At 39.4% G+C, this 21,157-nt stretch overlaps 2 protein-coding genes across 4 annotated transcripts in view; one reads left to right on the top strand and one right to left on the bottom strand.

Moving 5' to 3' along the window:
• IFT74 (intraflagellar transport 74) overlaps positions 1-1,705 on the bottom strand; it is a 40,833-nt gene extending 39,128 nt beyond the window's left edge. The window contains exons 1-3 of the mRNA XM_075136538.1: positions 1,580-1,705; positions 679-819; positions 105-240 (exon numbers count right to left, since the gene is read on the bottom strand). Coding sequence (XP_074992639.1) covers positions 105-240; positions 679-795 — 253 coding nt within the window. The 5' untranslated portion in view covers positions 796-819; positions 1,580-1,705. The remainder of the gene's footprint in view (positions 1-104; positions 241-678; positions 820-1,579) is intronic.
• A 148-nt stretch (positions 1,706-1,853) lies between these two features.
• Positions 1,854-20,001, top strand: PLAA (phospholipase A2 activating protein). 3 transcript variants are annotated; one of them, XM_075136536.1, is made up of 14 exons: positions 1,854-2,082; positions 4,047-4,240; positions 6,021-6,121; positions 6,203-6,323; positions 6,653-6,820; positions 7,904-8,039; positions 8,544-8,713; positions 9,652-9,809; positions 10,746-10,965; positions 12,042-12,110; positions 13,673-13,744; positions 14,582-14,683; positions 17,570-17,734; positions 19,275-20,001. In XM_075136536.1, exons 1-14 carry the CDS (start codon positions 1,934-1,936, stop codon positions 19,838-19,840), a joined length of 2,391 nt encoding a protein of 796 aa, XP_074992637.1. In that variant the 5' UTR covers positions 1,854-1,933; the 3' UTR covers positions 19,841-20,001. The 3 variants fall into 3 exon arrangements, with proteins under 3 accessions (XP_074992637.1, XP_074992636.1, XP_074992638.1); XM_075136537.1 differs by having other exon boundaries at positions 1,874-2,082; positions 4,193-4,240; XM_075136535.1 differs by lacking the exon at positions 13,673-13,744 and having other exon boundaries at positions 1,858-2,082.
• Positions 20,002-21,157: the final 1,156 nt, after the last annotated feature.

Below are 21,157 nucleotides of genomic sequence, written 5' to 3'. Positions count from 1 at the left end.
TCACTCTGCAATTTATACAGCAATGAAAAGTTTTCCTTTAAAAACCTAAATATTTCTTTAAAATGTTTGCAGACACTTTGATAGCTATTTTCAGTAAAAAATACCTTTCATTGCAGTTTTCATTCCACTTAATCCCTGTTGAGTCACTGGACGGTCTGCAACTTTAATCTGAGATGATAAGACTCCTCCAGTAGTCAAAGAACCACTACGAGAAGCGGGTCTTGATGTACTAGGAGGCATCTATAAAAAAACCAAAACACAAACCTCCCAACTCTGAATTACGAATTTATTATTGTTATGCAATTTCTAAAGCAATTAAAAACTTAAGTTAGTCTCTATACTGTTCGTATAAGAATCTTTTAGCATTTACACCTCTTCAGGTAAACAAAGCTTCAGTCGAATGTCTGCTGCAAAAGGGTAAGAGATTATCTTTGAGCAGCTGTTCATTGTTCCCTCAGTCTGCAGAATAAATGCTATTAAGGTCTCCTAGGTGAACTCTTGATGCAAGACCTCCTTGACCCCCTTCAGTCAAAATTAGAAAATAAAACTCGCTACAAAATTAAAATCTTAAAATTCTTCCTGAGAAACTATCACTTCAGTCACAGTACTAAAAAAATTACAAAAAAAAGGATAAAAACCAAAATATATCGAAGTCAATGTTCAAACTTTTTGACATACCCCTGTTCCTATTCTGGTTGCTGACGGAGTCCTTGATGAAGAGGTAGGCCTTGCGGTCAACCCTATTCCTGCTCTTGAAGAAGGACGAGCTATTGGAGGTCTGTGACTGCTGGCCATATTTGTTCCCTTTTGAACTTCTCCCTGGAAAGAAGGATAGAAATAGTCCTTTAATTTGCACAAGTTCTTTAAAACTACCAGAGATCAACTCTTCAAAGCTTAATTCTTCCCTCTATTAAAAGGACTTTAGTTTTCTTTAGAAAACTGCAAAGCACTTCCTTACTGGAAAAGCACAGTGCGAGATAGAGACAGTGCTCAGAAAGGACCACAGAAGGTCCATCAGCAAGGAGAGAGACAGCAGTCCCTCTTCAGTGCTTAGTCAGTTCTCAGTTTATATTGTTGAACAGCCAACTCCTGCTAATTCTTGTGGCGTTTATTGTTTCAGCATCCCCCCACAGAATTCAAGTCTCTCGTGAAACAAACTGAACTGAACAGCTGTTGTCAATATCCATTTGGGTTATCTGGAGACAAGTCCCTCAGGCATCACCAGTCACCAATGCAACCCCAGACTGCGCTACCCCGGTAAATCCGGGTAGCTTTCACCAGCCCCTTGCGGAGCTCCTCCCCAGCCGCGGCACACAGAGACAGCTTTTCGATCGCTGAAGCTGCCAGGCAGCTGCCAGGCAGGGCCAGAGAGACGTTGGTACTGCTGGCCATAACCCAGACAGGCAGGAAGTACCCCTGTTCCCCCGAGCGATAAAAACCCGCCCCCAGAGAGGCTGAGGGGGTCTGGAGCCGGGAAGGCGCAGAGCTCGCAGCGCCAACGGCCCCTGCTACAGAACCGGGAGAGCCGCAGACAGGCGCGGACCCCGTTTCCCGGGCGGCAGCAGCCCCCTCCTCTCACCGTACTCCCGCGCCGCCATTAAGCCTCCGCGGACAGCGGAGCCGGTATCGCAGCAACCACCCAGCCAAACAGTGCAGCGCCCTTCTATCGCGAGAGTCAGAAATCTCGTGCGGCCGCCGAGGGACTGCCACGCCCGGCGGCCCGCGGAGACTACACCTCCCAGAGTGCCACGCGACGGAAGTGCGGCGGCCCTGTCCCCGCTATGGGACGAGGTGCTTGCCGGGACATGGAGTTCCCCCCCCCCCAGCGTGCCCAGTGACACCTCTTCCGGCGCGGCGCGTGGCGGTTTCCGGTGGCGGCGGGCGCGGCGGCGGGGATAGTTGCTGTGTCAGGACACCTCGGCGGCCGCCCGCCATGGCGGGTGAGGGCGGCGCCTACCGGCTTCGCTGCTCCCTGGTGGGGCACGGGCAGGACGTGCGGGGCCTGACCCGCGGCCTCTTCCCGGAGGGCAGTTTCGTGTCCGTCTCCCGGGACCGAACTGCGCGGCTCTGGGCTCCTGACGGGTGAGTGCCGGGCCGCGGCCCTCGTCAGCGGAGCTGCCGGCGCTGGGCGGGCCTGGACGGCCGCTGCGGGTTGCGCTCTGCGGGAGGAAGGGCGCGGAGGAGGTGCAGCTGCTGGGGCCCCGCCCGAGCCCCGCCGGGTTGGTCCGCGCGGCCGTGTCCTCTCCTGGGGCTCCCCGCCGAGTCGGCGGGGCCTGAGGGGTGGCGGTGGGAGTCTGTTCGCTGGGGGCGTGGTGATGAGTTTGGGAATAGCGAAGGCGTTACCGCTTGCATGCCTGCTTTTGGGGAGGTTGTATTTGCTCAAAGAGTTAACTGTGTGTCGATATTTTTAGCGTGCTTTGCAGACGCTAATAATGTCTATAAATCTGGGCGTCTTTTTTCGTGGTGGTATTAATGGTGTTACCGCCTTTTGATACTTTGTACCAAAGTAATCCTGCTAGGTAACAATGCTGCATTTTTGACAGTAAGGCGGTACGCTTTGAATATTTTTAAAAAATTCTTTTTTCGCCCTTGCTGAGTAAACTTCTTTGAACATAAAATGGAATATGAACCAAAAACTACAGAGAAAATTTAAATACACAAAAGGAAAAAAAACAATATTATTTTCTCTGATATTCGTGTTGTAAAACATTGTCTCCTACTGGATTTGTCTTGCTGAATTCACTCAATGAATTTTTCAATATATCATTGTGACCAGAAGAGGTACTTGCTAAGCGATGTGCATAGGAGATGGTGGAGATGTAGGGTATTGCAGGAAGCCACAGGACATATCTCCTCACCTGTCTATAGTTTCAAACTCTGAACTGCATTCTGAAGTTGCTAGGCATGGATGGTCTTTCCACTGCTTTCCAGTGAAACAGAGATAATTGGCAAATTTGCCTGAATGCTCACATGTGTGTTTAAGTTGATCTCTGTAGCTTTGCAGCTGAGGGGGAGGAAGACTAATCTCATTAAGTGTGTCTTATTAAATCTCTCATCACAAGGGGAAGAACTTGGAAAATTGCATAGAAATTTATTGTAGGAAAGGAAGTCTGAATTCTAACCCATAATTCTTGAGGGCTGTGTGAGGAAGACATGGTTAACTTATGTAGAGTCATAGCGTTGGTAATGATTATCTCTCTCTGCTTTGAAGTCTCTGGGATTAGGCAGAGTTCAGTGGATAAGCAAACTTTTGTATGTTATTTTTGTTATTTAAATTTTACAGGAACATATGTTACCTTCATTTGTTCTATGTACCGTCAACAGAGAAGATGTTTTAGAATTCAGAAGAGCATCATGATTTCTCTATATATCCCAAGCTTTCCACGGATTAGAGTATGAAGGACGACAGTGTGATGTGATACCTTTTTTTGGGGGAAAAAAACAAACACAGAAAGGAAGAAAACCCAAACAAACACCACCACCACAACCCACACATTTATTGTGTGGGGATAAGTAGCTTTTTCCAGTTAGCGCTATAACTATTGAGGCTGGATCATGATGAAGAAATAAGGGTGCTGCTTGAATCAGTTATAATTTGTTTAACTATTAAACCTCTACAGTGCTCCTAATTAAGAGCCAGTGAATAGATTGGCAGGCAGTAAACTTTCTTTCATTTATGTGCTCTGTTATTTTAGGGTGTATTGGGGTACACATTTGAGACTTGAGACAACAAAAGATTTTGTAGAGGCAAACTGCAACTACTTCTGATCAGATTGGGCAAGGTGTTTGCCAATGAGCAGGGAAAAACAAAACTAAGTCCTTCCAGCCTATCATTACTGAAAAATAAGTGGAAAGCTTTAAATATTGCTTACTGGTTGGAATGCTAGAATATAATTTTCTTTTAAGGTTTTCATAGGATTTATTCAGCACAGTGCAAACATAGTTATGAATTCAAGAGTTGGAATATAAAACACCTGTTGTAATTCAGTGCCTCAAATAAGTACTATTTCTGTCATGACTCTGAACTGACTATCATATATGTTTAGTCTTAACAGGGGTTTTACTGAAATGCACTGTATGAGTGGCCACTCAAATTTTGTATCTTGTGTGTGCATCATACCTCCAAGTGACCTCTATCCTCGTGGGCTGATTGCAACTGGTGGCAATGATCATAATATTTGCATTTTCACAGTTGACAACCCAGCTCCTCTTTACGTCCTTAAGGGTCATAAGAACACAGGTATGTAGTAATTTTGTTTTGGAGTTTGTAGCATAAAGGCTAACGTGATTTATTAGAGAGGAAATTAAGCTGAAGTTATAAAACTCAATTTTGATTTCTTTGGTATTCAACATAGCAAATTTTTAATTATGGCCTCTGCAAATAGGATTTTACAATCTCAATTCATGCAGTGACTTCATTGCAAGGGCTTCCAGGTTTACACTGATGAATGCTTGAGCTTTTACTGTATATGTGAATACATGGCAATTTACAGAATGATTACCCTTTTGCCAAGAGTTACATTTTTAAGAAGCGGTTAGTTTAATTCTCCATGTATTAAGCTTAATTTTTATGTCAAAGTTGACAGAAGTAGAAAAAGTGAGTTTCCTAAATAAACACACTTTCACTGCCCAATTTGTTACCTAGATGGGAACCTGATATTAATTGGTGCTTTAAATACATAGTGAAGACTAAAAGCTCACTGCAGAAATTTCATCTCTCTTTAGTCAGGTCAGTGCAACATGTGACATATTAAACCAACTTTGTGTACCTTTTCTTGAGCTATATAAGAAAAGATTCAGCAATTTTCATAGTAGCATACTAAGTTTGTCTTTTTGTGAGCTAATCTAGTATTTAATAGACCTTTGAACAGTCTAATCATGTAATTATAGGGTGTCAAAAATAAACATTTCAAGTCTTGGAGGTTTTGGGGCTCTTTTTAATTTTGTTAAAGAATGGTTGTGGAGACTAGTTTGAAAATACCTTGGACTGCTAAGCAGCACCAAAAATTTATTTTTGTGTTATAAACCTCTTGGCTTTCTCTGAGAAAGAAAGAAAATAATGTCACTGCATAAAGAGACATAGAATAGCTTACGTACTTTATCGGTAACCTGGGATGGATGAGTAGTTAAAATTACATATGACATGCTCCCTTCAGAGGTGTAAAAAGGGATGAAATGTTCTAGGCAAGTTATAGATTCCCCTACAAAAAAGAATTTGTAGCAATTTTTACAGTAATGTAAAATATTAAAAAATGTAAAATTACATGAATTGTAAAATCTGTTTTAAAGTGGGCAAAAAAGTAGGACATGATAAGTGACAGGGGTAGAATACTGTCCAGTTATCACTGTGGAGTCATAGAAGCAAGAAGCATAAGGCCATACTTTCCTTTTATGAACAGTTAGATGGACAAGTTACTCTCTGTTTATGACTTAGCTCTTTTTGTAAATTTACTAGTATAACCTTATTAGCACCATGTGTCTTCAGTTTTATACTGGAGTCTATTACTGGAGCATTTGCAGATTATCTTTTTGCTGAATTTTTAAATGTCACCACAATTTCTTGGTAGTAGTATTTTGCCTTCCAAGAAGATGAGCTAAGTTTTTTTTGTAGGAAATCTTGCTTCTTGAGGACATAAATTAATGCACGTTGATGAAGTCTTGGCTTTCTCTGTAATCTTAAAACTAAACCTTTGCATTAATTCTGTGTCTTGACTAGTTACCTAACCTGCTTGTCAACATATTCTAGTCTGAGGAGAAGAGATCTGGTATTAAGAGAAATTTAAAAATATGAATGGCAAAAAGATGTGAAATTTTGTAATCTAAGGTGAAGAGATTTTTAAACAGCTCTTTTCTAGATTGCGGTGCAACTACAGTTCCACTTAATTCTTCCCCAAACTCCTCAACACTAAATATGCCACTAATACCAAGTAAATCTCCTTAAATACATCTCTCTAAATTGCTGGCATAAGATTGGTGGCAATGCAGGAAACTTTCAGTGCTGATTTGAATGTTCATTCCAGTTTGCAGCCTTTCATCTGGGAAATTTGGCACGTTATTAAGTGGATCATGGGACATGACAGCCAAGGTCTGGTTGAATGACAGATGTATGATGACATTACAGGTATGAAGTTCCTCTACATGAATATAAAATAGGTATTCTGAATTTAATTCTGTTAAGTCTAACAATGTTGTTGTTTTGCAGGGTCATACAGCTGCAATATGGGCAGTGAAAATACTTCCTGAACAGGGATTAATGTTGACTGGTTCAGCTGACAAAACTATTAAACTGTGGAAGGCAGGCAGATGTGAAAGAACATTCACTGGTAAATGTTGCTGCAGTTGTAATTTCATCAGGGTCATGTGCTCTTTTAAAAATAGAAAAAAATTAAACCCCCACAAAACTGTAGATAAATTGAACAATTTTTAGGCAGGATTTCTAAATTATTTCAAGTTGTATGCTCAGAAATCACATCACTTCTAAAGGAATTAGATTTTTTTTCAGAGATTAATGAGCAATGAATTGCCTTTTTTTCTTAAACTGCTCCCATAATGAAGATTGGTTGCCAGGATTTAGAGTGAGCTAAATAGAAATGGTATACTGCTGCTAATGGAAAGAAAGGCTGCATTAAAAGTTTTCCTTTCTTTTATAAAGGACACGAAGATTGTGTGAGAGGTTTAGCTATTCTCAGTGAAATGGAATTCCTTTCCTGTGCTAATGATGCTAGTGTTCGAAGATGGCAGATCTCTGGCGAGTGTCTGCAGGTGTATTATGGACATACAAATTATATATACAGCATCTCTGTCTTCCCTCAATGTAAAGGTAAGATTATTTTTGTGACTATTACCCGATATTCTTCCAAAATGAAATGACAAAGTAGGCATTCTGTAGTTCAGTGGAGCTGCCACAACTAAAGAACTCAGGTAGTCTTTAATTGATTTCTTTCCTTTAGCATAAATAATTAAAAAAAAAATTGTGATTGACTCCCAATCACACCTCCAGCAGAATTGCTCTGGCAGTAGGTGAGATGAAAGGTCCTGAGTTAGGCTCAGTTGCAACGCTTAAGTGAAACTTTGGCGAAGCAATAGGCAAAGCTATCATCTCGGTTGCCACCTGTGTTTCAGCAGTGTTGCAGAGTACTAAAATGGTAATGCGTGGCTTACTAGTTTGAGATAATGTAAATTTAGATAATTCCACAGAAAGTTTTCAAAGTACATTATAAATAGTTTAGGTTAAGAATTTTACGCGTGGGGCTTAAATGCATTTGTTTTCAGAGGTAGAGGTTTAGAGGTTCAGAACTAACTGTTGCAGGCAGTTGCAGAAGAAATTCCAAGTCAGTGACCTTTGTGTGGTATATGGGACACTTGCGCATTTGTTCAACAGGTAAAGTGCATGTATACTAGTGGATGTGTATGTCATAAATCTCTTATGCCTTAAAATTCCTCGTTGAGGAGTTTATAGACTTTTAAGAGTGCTTTATGCATGTTTCCTGAAAAAGCAGGCCTACCTTGCAAAAAAGCAGGCCTACCTTGCAAAAAATCCAAATTTAAAACAAACGTGAAACTATGCAAGTGTAGTGTAAAATAAAACAGTGATGGTTACAAAATTGTTCAAAGTTCTTTGTTTAAACTCTTGAAAGGAGAAAGGAATCTTTTGTTTGTCTTGAGCATAATTTCATTCCCTGTCTGGCTGCTTAGTCTGCAATTTATGCACTTCATTTTTTTTTTGAGAAGACAGTTATGCAGTGGCTTTCTTTTAGCTCTCTTCTTGCAATTGAGAGAGGTATTAAATTGTAGAAAGCTTCTTTTATTGTTCTAATTTTTAGATACCCAGTTGCAGAACAGCATCTAGTATCACAGTACACTAAAAATACGCTTTAAAAGTTTATATGTTTTTTCTTTTCAGATTTTGTAACTACCGGAGAGGATAGATCTCTTAGAATCTGGAAACAAGGGCAATGTGCTCAAACAATCAGACTCCCAGCTCAGTCTGTATGGTGCTGCTGTGTATTAGATAATGGTGACATCGTAGTTGGTGCAAGGTATGCAGGTTTTACTCTCAGTGTATTTTTAGATCTAAATCTGCAAACCCTTGATGAAATTGCAGGCATCACTTTAGATATCAGTTTCATCCATATTTAAAAATACAGCCATCAAAATGTGTATGGGGATTAAATTTAAACATGTGCTATACTTCATCCAAAAAGTCATTCTTTTGTTTTGTGAATCTCAGAGGCAGAGTGAGTTTTTGGGAATGTGATAAAACGTGAATAGACTGAGAATGGACTTAACAAGTACACTATAAAGAACCCTTTTGATAGGCATATTCTACCTTGATTTTAAAGTTATACTAAGGTAGGGTTACCTGCTTAAGTCCTTCTCTGGGTGTTTTTAGCATGAGAGTGAATTCCTTTCATAAAAATCATTGGGAGGGATTAATAGAAATAATCATGGTTTCTCCTGACATAGAAGTCACCATTAGAATGTATGTAGTCATTCTGACATTTAAAATAATATTTCTGTTTGAATGTTTTCTCTCCATTCAGTGATGGAATTATAAGAGTGTTTACAGAGTCTTTGGAACGTACAGCAAGTGCTGAGGAGATTCAAGCTTTTGAAAATGAGCTTTCTCAAGCATCCATTGACCCTAAAACTGGTGATTTAGGAGATATTAATGCTGATGACCTTCCTGGAAGAGAACATCTTAAGGAACCTGGTAAGTTATTGTACTTTTGTCGTGTTAGAGATCCCTCTAAATCTTGGTTCTGAGGTATTGAAACTTTCCATAGTTTCCAAAATTAAGGCTTTGATCACTTTCAGTAGAGTTGCTGAAGAAAACAGCTTAATTTTGCTCTACTGTCCTTTCATTGATTCCTTTGGAGGCAAGGCTGTAGTTTAAATATATGGGGTTTTTTTGTTGACTAAAATGATAAATATTTCTATTCTGAGATAATTTAGAAGGTGGGATTCAGGATGCTGCAGCATGTTCAAGATGTTTTGGATCTGTTATGCCAACTGTGCCAATAGTATATGAGAGTTATGTAATTTGCAGAAGGACTACTGAATGTGGAATTTTTTTTTCCTAAAAGAAAAGTAGATGCAAATTTTCTGCTTTAGCTTTCGAATTGAAAAATAGTTTGTCTTGATTGACTCAGTTTACACTTTCCAGGTACTCGGGAGATTACTGAGAATACAGTGGAAGCAGTGGTAGTTCAGATTACTCTTAAATAGACAAATACTTTTTCCCAAGGCGAAGTAACCAGTGACCTCAGCCCTTGGCTCTGATCAGCAAGTGGCATAAATGTTACAATCGTATGAAGCTTCCCATCTTGTTAGACCATGGGAGAATATCACCTTTCTTGATTGTCATCTCCCTGGGAAAATGGTAAACTTTTGAAATACTTGACTTAAGGATTGCTTTTGCAACTTAGTCTGGTGGCAGATACCATTACCGTAATTGCAAAATGCCGCTGTCAAGATTTCTGCTATTCTTGTTGCGACATGTAGTATCTAGTTACTTCTCGTGCTGTGACTTTAAATGTTGGTGAACTACCTTTTCATCTTTAAATTTGAGTGCTATTTGAAGACTTTTTTTCTCCTAAAGTAAATTGTATTCTTGAATTTGTTCAAACTCTTAAACACTCCTGTCTACAGGAACAAGAGATGGACAGACACGGCTTATTAAAGATAATGGGAAAGTAGAAGCATATCAGTGGAGCGTTAGTGAAGGAAGATGGATAAAGATTGGCGATGTTGTTGGTTCTTCTGGAGCCACACAACAAACATCTGGAAAGGTTTTATTTGAAGGAAAGGTATATGCAAACTTTAATTGGTTTTATTCCTTCCTAAGTAAAATGCTTAATTTCCCATTAAAAATTTATTCCAGTCTTTGCTTGGATAAAATATAATTTAGAAAATAGGTATTTGTTGTTACTTCTTTGTCTTCTTTGATCTATTAAAACTCAGAGGTAGAAGTACAAATAAGTACTACTTTTGAAACACATTTTGTAAAACGAGCAAGCCGATGGACACAAATTATTTTGGAGAAAGGTGAACTGTTAGTAGAGAAATGATCAAGTTCTCTAGTATTTATTGCTAATATCTTGAAAAGTTAGTTTTAACTTCCTTTCCAAAGGAAGTGAACCGTACAATTTATAATATGAGGCTTGCCTAAAATATTAGGCACCAGGCTTTCTGTACCCCTTTTCTATAGTAACTTTTGAACCTAAAGACAGATAAGCTGAAAAATGTTTTCTTTACTGAAATATACACAGAAAAGTCTCTGTCTAGTGCCACCACAGAAGGAACGCCTTTGAGATACTAATTTTATCTCTCACATGGTTTAAAGAAACCTTAGGAATTTGTTGTTTTCTAGTATTAGAAGTGTGCTTTTGAGATTGAAGTTTTTTGAGGCATCTGACTGTCCTATAGCTTTGCAGGCAGCCAGAGCTGTCCATGAGAGTTACCTGGTGCACCTGTTATTTTGTAATATATCTGCACACACTTTATCATGATGTGTTGTTCTAGCCTGCTGTTCTTGAGACAGAATTCTGGAAAACACAGGGTATGGTTTACGTATTTTTTTACTTGCAGCCTGTGTAGGAGAGTGTTATTGATACAATCTGCAAGTAGCAGTATTAAAGTTTTTAGGCTTAGCCCTAGGCCTTTATTAGTCTGCAATTGATACATTCTTATGTAAAAAGTACTGGCAAATTTCTAATTTGTTTTTATTTTTATTCTGCTTAAAGGAGTATGACTATGTTTTCACTATTGATGTAAATGAAAGTGGGCCTTCCTACAAACTGCCATATAACATTACTGATGATCCTTGGCTGACTGCATACAACTTCCTGCAAAAGAATGATCTAAATCCTATGTTTCTGGATCAGGTGGCCAAATTTATTATGGACAACACTAAGGGGCAAACACTGTTGAGTACGAGTGATCAATTTTCAGATCCGTTTACAGGTAAAAATTTTAAACTTAAATAGTGACACTCCTCCCAGTTTTGTGTCATCAGCAAACTCACTGAGGGTGCACTCTGACCCATCTTCCAGATCATTAATGAAGGTGTTAAACAGGACTGGACCCAGTACTGACCACTGGGGTACACAACCAGTGACTGGCCTCCAACTAGATGTTGTGCCACTGATCACCACCCTCTGGGCCTGGCTGTTCAGCCAGTTTTCAATCCACCTCACTGTCTGGTCAGGCAGACTTCAGTGTTGTAGCTCCTGCACTTCTTGTACAGGACTTTCACGTCCTCAAATGATTGAGGGCAAGGCACAGATAGATCTGACAAGAAAAATATGAAAACTTGACAAACTTGTGAATATTTGTCAGAACAGATCTTCAACAAAATGTTTATCAAGCCAGTTGTATTTTTCAGTCTAGTCTTTTTTTCCAGTGGAAGAAAACTCCACTTTTCATATTACTCTAAGAGGTGGCTGGGTGCTGTTAAGGCAATTAAAATACAAAAATTTACCTAGACAATAAACTGAAACTGAGTGAAATACATAAATGACCCTTCTTCAGGCAGGAAATGGAACTAGAACAAGTTAACTACTCGTAAGTTGAACCATGGTAATCAATTACATCCTGCTTATCACATTTACAAAGTAAACCAGTCTTATTTCAATGAGTTTCACAAAGATGAAGTTAGGAATAAAATGTCATTAAAATAATTGAGCTACATCTTTTTCGTGCAATGAACTAGAAATGAGAATACAGGCCGTTAATCAGGTTCAGATGTAACTCATGGAGCTGCAGTTATCTGAACTTATGTACACACTTGATTTGGCCAAATGTGTAATGCGTATGCCCCAGAAAACAAATTTCTGACCCTCAAATAATTAGGAAGAATTTGTTCACACAGAAGTCTACTGATGCTGAATAGGATCAGGTTTCTTATAATGCCACAACAAACAGTAAGATGTATTTGATGTTTGGCTTTATTTTTGAGCTGCTTCTGTCTGAAAAGTACTGGCATTTTAATAACATCAAGCAGTGTATAGTAGTCATTGCTTTTCTTACTGTTTCACTAGGTGCTGGACGTTATGTTCCAGGCTCTTCATCTGGATCAAGTACAATACCTGCAGCAGATCCATTTACAGGTAATGTAAAATTAATAATCTGTCTTGCTAGCGTTTAAGATGCGTATTTTATCGTGTTCAGTTGCATTCAGCGTTCGTCTTCAGACCACTGTTTCTTGCAGTTCTCCATTTGGGGCAGTAGTGTGCGACGAACTAATGAGGTGGACTCCGCCACTGTCAAACCGTGTCCAGATCTGTTCAGTGGAGGAGAGCCCTCTGCTGTCTGGTCTGCTTCATGTCACTCTGTCCTCTACAGCAGAGAGTACGGTCTTACACCTTCTGTTTTGTCAAACTCTCATATGCATGGCCAACACAGGAATGGGTATATTCATAGAAGTAGTTTTCTTCTTTTCCTTATTATTCCTTTTTTCTTATTACATGACCTTTATTGGTACCTTCCACCCTAAATTTTAGATTCTAACCCTCCCTGGCATAGCTAGTTTAAAGTCCTCCTCATTAGTTTAGCAAGCCTATTTGCAAAGACATTCCAGCCCTGCTTTGTCAGACTTACCCCATCCCAGCTTAGTAGCTCTTGCTCCTCAAAAACGGTCCTCTAGTCAATAGATGCTGAAGGCCTGCCTGCAAAACCAGCCGTGCAGCGAGTTGCTGACCCAGTTGATGAGTCCATTTCTGTTTCTGCTTTGCTGGCAGCATCAAAGAAGCACCACCTGGGCCCTTCACCCTTGCCCCCAGAGCTCTCTAATCACTCTTGATACTCTCCAGGACTTCCTTGGCTGTATCATTGATGCCCATGTGGAAGAGTAGCAGGGTAATAGTCTGAAGGCTAGGCAAGCCCTGCCAGTCTCTCTGCAGCATCCTGGTCCCCAACAGACACAAACCTCCCAAGATACCAGGTCCTGTCAGTAGATGGGTGCCTCCATACCCTGCAGGAGGAAGCCTCCCACCACTGCTGCTTGCCTTTCCCCTTTTTGCAGACATGAGGTGTAGTCTCAGCTGGCTCTGATGCATCCCCTGTTGGGTGTTTGTCCTCACCAGTGCCAGGGCTCTGTGCCTGTTCTGCAGTTGCAGATATACAGGTGGAGCAGAAACCTTCTCCATCTTGACAGTCTTTCTCTGTTCTACTGTGGTCTTCAGCTGTGTCTCCTCCCTTGCTTTGTGTGGCTCAGGTTGTGGTCTCTGCAGATGCAAAGGCCCTGCAGCTCCTTCACCTGAGGCCTCAGTGCCACAAACAGAATCCACCTACCACAGGAAAGGCCACTGTTGGCTCCAAGCAGAAAGAGAGGCGAGGCCTGGGCAGTGGTGCCCTAGCCCTGGAGCTTGTCATGGGTAAGGTATCTGCTGTACTGAGGGCCTTGCACCAGTGGGTGCTGGAGACCATGCCAGAATGTCTCCCAGCTGTGGGTCACTTAGCTTGTGAATACCATCATCACCACCAGCACCACCCTCACACATATGCATAGATTTAATCCTTAAATTTCAGGAAGTGTTGAAAGACTTCTTTTGAATTCCTTTAGTGCAAAATAACATCTTTAATAGTGGTGTTTGAAAACTAGTAACTAAATAAGGTATACATTACCTCTTTACCAGTGGTGGTGTTTAAAAAGCGTAATGTCTCTGTTCAGGTGCTGGTCGCTATGTTCCTGGTTCAGCATCAAATGCAGTAGCTCCAGTGAGTGGGGTTGACCCATACACAGGTAAGAGATGATGCCTACCAAGGAAAAGCATCCTTGATCTTTTGCTTTGTTTTTTCCTTTGACGAGGATTCTATATTGATGCAAATTTATATTAACTAAAAATAATGAGCTGATTGAAGCTGCTTATACTATGGAAATTATTCAGAAAATAGGGATAACGAGTCTTCCTTTACACGCAGGAATCATGCTCAGAAGCTTTAAAATACATGATAGTAATCTGTTTTTGAGAGGATCGTTCGTTTCCTACTAGTTACCTTGTTGATCAAATAAATTGATATATGTACTTAATGGAAATTACACAATATCAGCCACTAATTCAGCTGTGATTCTGGGAAATCATTATAGGTCATAAATTAAAGCTTTTTATTACTCTTTTTCTGAAGAGATTTCAAGCTACTGTTGCATGTGACATAACTTGTTCATATCTGCAAATCTGCCAATATATAAAACCTCATTCATTATGAAAATAATCAAAAGATAAGATTTCAGGGGCAGCAGGGATCTTTGTTCTAAAACAACCCCTGCCATTTTCATGTCTTAACTGCAATACCCATTCCTATGAATGACTGTGTGTTTAGTTCATGTAATTCAGAAATCACTGTTAGTAATTTACACTTGTATAGTAAATTTTTACATTGGGGAAGAACAGTTTGTGAAGGTATTGCTTTAAGCTTTGAATGTAAAAATAACATAAGGAATGACGGCTATTTGCATAACTCAATTTCTTTTAAAGTTATTTTTCTGAGTGATGTCCAGCAGGAGAGACTTACTGGTAGGATATTGTTCTATGTCAGACACTTTGGTACACTGTTGAACTTTTCTATTTCCTTTATGTAGGAATGGGCGCCTACCAATCAGCTGCAGCGAAAGTTGAAAATATTTATTTTCCGAAGAAGGATGCTGTCACCTTTGACCAGGCCAATCCTACGCAGATACTGGGTCCGTGTTTTCATTTCAAGGATGGTTTTATTTTTCATCTGTCTGAAGTAACTTCACTTTTAATCTTTTCAAAAAGCTAAGTGATTTCCCATAGCTTTCCTACTGTTTCTTGGTTTTGACCTTTTAAAATTGCATTCATCACTCTAATGCTGCATGTATTTAAAGGCTTAGGAGTATGAGCAAATTTCACAAGAACTCTATCTAATGCAGGATATCCTATTTTTTTCCCCTCGGCTTATGTCCACTGTTATTCAGCATCTTTTTTATCAAGCTGGTACATTTGAATACTGTACTTTTTTTTCACTTAGCTACTGGGTATGCAGGTCACGTGCAATCCCTTTCTGATTTTGCTCATGAAAGTTTTAGTTCACCAGGTAGCCATACAGTGTAATCTATGAAGTTTTAAAGTAAGGCATTCTGCAATTTCACAGGTTGTAATAGCAGAACACTCTGCATAACAGAAAAAAACAGTGTACAATATTTAGTAATTATACACATTTTTGGTAAATGTTATTGTTGGCTTGTTTTTCCCTCTCTTTTCCCATGTTTCATTCCTATTCTACTCTCTCTTCTACATTTCTGTAAACGTTCCACAAAATCTCTATCCTATTTGTCATCAGTTTATTTCAGTATGTTTCTGTAGAGTGCCTCAGTACATCTATGTTTTGTAAAACTAGTTTCTATTCACAATGTACCTGCCTTAAAGATCTCCAAATTAAAATTCTCTCGCTTCCTTCCCTCCCCTTTATATACAGAGCTTGAAAATGTTGTAGTTGTCTAGATAGTGTGACAAGGAAACATAAACCAAGAGATTCTGCTTTTTAGAAAAAGTATACCTTCACCTTTATCCAACTTCTTGAAGAGGGCAAGCTCCTGGCCTTACAGTCATGGAATCATAGAATGGTTTGGGTTGGAAGGGACCTTTAAAGATCATTTAGTCCAACCCCCTTGCCATGGGCAGGGACACCTTTCCCTAGGTCAGCTTGCTGAAAGCCCCATCCAACCTGACCTCAAATGCTTCCAGGGATAGGGCATTCACAACTTCTGTGGGCAACCTGTTCCACACTGTTCCAGTGTGTCTTTTGGTTTAAAACCATTACCCTTGCCCTGTCACTATGGGCCCTGGTAAAAAGTCTCCCTCCATCTTTCTTATAAGCCCCCTTTATATATTGAAAGGCCGCAATAAGGTCTCCCTGGAGCCTTTTCTTCTCTGGACTGAATAACCCCAACTTGCTCAGCCTTTCCTCTTAGGAGATGTGTTCCAGTCCTCTGATCATTTTTGTGGCCTCCTCTGGACCTGCTCCAACAGGTCCATGTCTTTCTTGTGCTGGGGACTGCAGAGCTGGATGCAGTACTCCAGGTGGGGGTCTCATGAGAGTGGACAATCACCTCCCTCGACCTGTTAGCCACACTTTTTATGCAGCCCAGGATACAGTTGGCTTTCTGGGCTGCGAGCGCACATTGCCGGCTCACGTCCAATTTTTAATCCACCAGTATCCCCAAGTCCTTCTCTGCAGGACTGCTCTCAATCCATTCATCGCCCAGCCTGTATTGATACTGGGGATTGCCCCAACCCAGGTGCAGGACCCTTGCACTTGGCTTTGTTGAACTTCATGAAGTTTGCATGGGTCCATTTCTCAAGCCGGTCAGTGTCTCTCTGGGACCCTCTGGGGCCTTCTGTCTGCAGTATTGCTCTTCTACGTATTGTTCAGGTCTCATTTTCTGTTTAAAAATACCAGTTAGAATCTTCAGTCAGCCTCGTCCTGTTTCCCTGAATGTTCTTGCGCTCTGGTATTTATTTGTTCAGGGAGAAGGTAAAAGATTCACAAACTAGAAAATTTTTTTCGGGAGGTTGTCACTACTAAATAGATTTAGCATCCTCTTAGTTTTGCACAGATTTTACAGTAAAATTTTGTCCAGAACTTACTAAGAGGGAGGACGGCAAAACTAGCTGACTTTCATTCTGCTACGTTATAGCAAAGCAGACACTTCTATTTAGTCTTAAAAACATACTGCATCAGTTAATTTTTGTCCAATATTCATGAAGGATAACCGTATTAGCCGCAGGCTTAGTGGGTTGTTTGGTTTTTGAAGCTTAGAATCTGAAAACTAGGTTTACTGAGTTTCCTTAAGTTTTGTAACAGTGCATGGTTAAATACACTTGTAAATATTATGGCTGGACTGAGACAGATGTAATAGCTGTACTTTTTTTTCATAAGTGGCCCATAGTTGATTTTTGTCCACACTATGAAACTCATAAGGGTGTACTAATGTATTGCTGCCTGCTTGTGTGTTCATTGATGTGGCCCTCATCAATTCTGGAAGAACCATGATTGGCAGATGCTTAATTCTAGATCCATTTTAAGCGAAATGCTGTGCATTAAAATACCTTTTCCAATACTTTTATTTTTAAATTACATTGACATTTGAATATAGGACATGGTGCAATCATATTTTGCTTATGGCACTTAAATAATAAAAATACAAGAACTGTGGTAACACTAAGAACATGTAGTTTCTGTATTGTTTTTACTACCTAATAATAGAAAAGAGCAAAAAAGGAATCGTGTTTCAGTTATGAAAACTAACGGTCGTGTGATTCTTTTCTGCATTTTTGCCTGCACGTAGGCTAAGATGTGAATTCTGAATCTGTCTGTGGCAGTATTAGAGGGGGCTTAATAGTAGCAATCATTGTGATGATTAAAAACTTAAAATTAGAAGGATGATGAAACTGGGAAAAGTAATGTTTAAAAATCGAACGCCCCCCCAGAACAATTACAATAGTTGTAACTTGTTTGTAGAGTGTTTTTTGTGGTATTTCACTCACAATCTGGATTTGTGAAGTTCTAATGTCAGAAAGCCATGCCTCTTCTATTGGTCTTACAGGCAAATTAAAGGAACTTAATGGCAGTGCAACTGAAGAACATAAGCTTACAGAAGATGACTTGATAATCCTAGAAAAGTTACTGTCTGCAACATGCAACACCTCTGCAGAAACACCTACAGCACAGCAGCTTGAGACTTTATGGAGAGCAGTCAACTGGCCAGAAGGTAGATACTTGCAATTATTTTTTGTACTGTCATCTCAATTCTTCACCATGAACCAAAAGTCTTGTTATGGTAGCTGATACACAGAGTCTGTCCCAAAGAGTTTATAACCCAAGTAGAAACCAGAAGATGATAAACAGATGCTAATAGCACTGATGAGTAGCAGAGGCAGTGGCATGAATTGCAAAATTGGGAAATGGTTGTCAGGTTTTGTTGTTGGCACAACAAGTAAACATAAAGGAGAAACTTGATATAAACATCAGTCATGGTTATTTCATTAGCAGGAGCATCCTCAAGAAAGAGGTGTGAGGTTTGTTTGGAAATAGAGCAAAGAAGTGTGAGGTTGGAGTCCTAAGTTGTCACCAAATGAGAGATGAAATTATGGAGATAAATTATTAAAAAATCTCAAAAGTAGCTCCTGTTTAATATAGTAGAAAAGAAGTTGTTACTGAAGCTAGGTTATGTGCTTAGAACTGCACTAGTGAAATGACATTCTGAATGAATGCAAGTGGAGGTGATACAATTTCATTTGATAATGTATCATTGTCAGCACTGATGGATTGGAAAGTTTCTCTTGGTTGTTACTGCACATTCTGGAAAAAATGGATACGTTGCATATACAAATACCTAAATACGCAGTTAAAACGAACTGCTTTCTTGAAATTGCAGTTAAAGATTTATTAATGGGAAGAATATTTTGGTATTCATGTTTATTATATAACATCACTTAATCAAACTATGTTTTGCACAGGTGGGAGCTGGTGATGGCTAATGTCTTCATACCTTTCAGACTCTTTGTATTGTACAAAGTGTTAATTCTCAAGATTCTGCATATCCGCAGGAAAGACTGCTCAATAAGTAGCTAAGCAGGTTTAGCTTTGATTTGGTTATAAGCATGGGATACTGATAGTAGACCCAAGGAGCCAGATATATTTTAAATTTGGTAAAGTGAGGGGGAACTACTGAACAAACTCTTAAGTTCAATTTCCTTACAATGATTTCCAGCTGATGAGTTGAGGACATCTTTTCTTTTTTTTTTTTTCCTTTGCAAATTATGTCTGAGAGTGGAAGGTAGTGTAAAAATTTTTTTCTCATGTTTCTTTCTGTAAGCAGTTTTGTAGATATCCTAAACTGTAAGATACGGAGTGAGGACAAAGGGAGATGCTGCCTGTGTAGGGGTGTTCAGTCACTGAGAAGCTTTCAGAGACCTTTTTGGATTATCATATTTTGTGCTTGCCTTCAGTGTTATCAATTAGAGCTTTTAGGAAAGATTTTAAGGTTTTTTGCAAAGCGCTCCATTTATCCTAAATTAAGAAGCAGGTTTTTTGTGATTAATTGAAGTGTTATTAGAATGGGTTTGTCAATACTTGCCTATGAATTTCAAACAACTTGTGCTTTACCTGAATCTCCTCCCGCATGAAACTGTTACTGTCTGTTCCCAAAGCTAGGGGTTTAAGAATGTCTATATCTGAAAGAAACTCACCAGCACATTTGCACATAATGCAATATTAACGCTAAAATATTTTTTTGTTTTGTTTCTTAGATATTGTCTTTCCAGCCCTAGACATTCTTAGATTGTCTGTCAGGCATCCCACTGTGAATGAGAACTTCTGCAGTGAAAAGGATCATGTACAATTTATCATCCTTCTTCTTAAATTTTTGAACCCTAAAGGAAAGCAAGCAAACCAGCTGTTGGCACTTAGAGCTCTTTGCAATTGTTTTGTCAGCCAGGCAGGCCAGAAGCTCATGATGGAACAGAGAGATGAAATAATGACACAAGCAATAGAAATGAAATCAGGCAATAATAAGAACATCCACATTGCTCTTGCCACACTGACATTGAACTATGCTGTATGTTTACATAAAGTCAACAACATTGAGGGCAAAGCTCAATGTTTATCAGTAATCAGCACAGTTATGGAAGTTGTTCAAGATCTTGAAGCCATTTTTAGACTGCTTGTGGCTCTTGGGACGCTAATTAGTGATGATACAAATGCTGTACAATTAGCTAAGTCTCTTGGAGTTGACTCTCAAATAAAAAAGTATGCCTCTGTATCAGAACCGGCTAAAGTAAACGAATGCTGTAGGTTTGTTCTTAATCTGCTATAATTGTTTGTTTTTCTTAGCACTTGGGAGACACAGTGTATGCAGGAAAAAGAAAAGATGCTTTTGTCCATATTTTGTGACAGACTATAATTGAGAAAATACTGTGGATGAATTAAACTTGATTTGTTGCAAGATACAGAGCAAATAAAACTTTTTACACTGTTTGTCATTTGACTGCTTTTCTGAAGTCTATAGTGTGCAGGATCTTTGCAGGAAGTCCTTCTGACATAGATCAAAATAGATCACCAAGAAGTCAAACCGTCTCAGTACTTAAAGGTCATCTACATGGAGATGTAGGAAATGGCTGTGATTCAGTGACTGTCAACTCCGACACCTGCCTCAAGCACATTTCTATGTTTCTTGACGGTGCATTCTGTCAGTAGAGAAGGGGCCCTGAGAACTGTTAAGTTCAGTGGTGCTTTTCACAAACTTATAGTTAACATTGGTTAGTATTAACTCTGGTCAAATATGCTGGTAAGGAAATGGCATTTACCTAATTTTCCATCAGTCTTTTTCCACTTCCTTTTTGAAACCTAGCTATTTTATGGCTCTTACTGTTTTTAACCTAGAACTAGGTGACTTTTTGAGGGGTAGAATCTTTAACTGCCATATAGATGTCGTGCTTCACTGATAAGTGAATATCTTGTAGCTTGTAAAATGGCTTGAACTTCTACAAAAGCTTCTACATGACTTTTAATGACAGGAGTACTCCACCAGTTGATAAAGTATGTTGTAAAATATTAGATGATTTTAAAAAGAAGTCATCTTGAAGAGTGGGAGAGAAATTTAGGTGCAGAGAACAGATTGAGCAGCAGAAACTGGAACAGGCTTCCTAGAGAGGTAGTTGATGCCCCAAGACTGTCAGTGTTTAAGAGGAATTTGGACAATGCCTTTAATAATTTGCTTTAACTTCTGGTCAGCCCTGAAGTGGTCAGGCAGTTGACTCGATGATCATTGTAGCTCCCTTACAACTGAAATATTGTATTCTAAACTGTACAAATGTAAAGTCAAGTTTTATGAAGTAGCTTAACATAGTAACTGTGGTGACTGTGAAAAGAGAAAGCAGTATTTTACAGCTATTCCACCAGATCCAAGATGTTCAGCTCAAAAGGGGAATGTTATTTCCTACTACTCCTGCAAATGCTACACTTTGGTTTAGAATTAAGATGAAGTCAAGATGGTCAGTGTTCAAGTTACATTTTTCATTAGTCTAATAGAATGGAAAACATGAAAAAAAAATGGGCAAGCTTTTCTGGCACATGAGCTCTTCATCACATGACACCTCTCTGCCTCATCTGTGCCAGATGTGAAAGATTTTGT

The sequence above is a fragment of the Calonectris borealis genome, chromosome Z, assembly GCF_964195595.1.
Source record: "Calonectris borealis chromosome Z, bCalBor7.hap1.2, whole genome shotgun sequence".
NCBI classification, from domain to species: Eukaryota; Metazoa; Chordata; class Aves; order Procellariiformes; family Procellariidae; genus Calonectris; species Calonectris borealis.
This window is presented reverse-complemented; position numbering and strand designations above follow the sequence as displayed.

Excerpts from the sequence above, each read along its gene's own strand:
- PLAA (XM_075136536.1), top strand. The coding sequence starts at position 1,934 with ATGGCGGGTGAGGGCGGCGCCTACCGGCTTCGCTGCTCCCTGGTGGGG. Across the intron at positions 2,083-4,046 it reads CGGCTCTGGGCTCCTGACGG|TCTTAACAGGGGTTTTACTG; the intron begins GTGAGTGCCGGG and ends ATATATGTTTAG. Across the intron at positions 13,745-14,581 it reads TGGGGTTGACCCATACACAG|GAATGGGCGCCTACCAATCA; the intron begins GTAAGAGATGAT and ends TCCTTTATGTAG.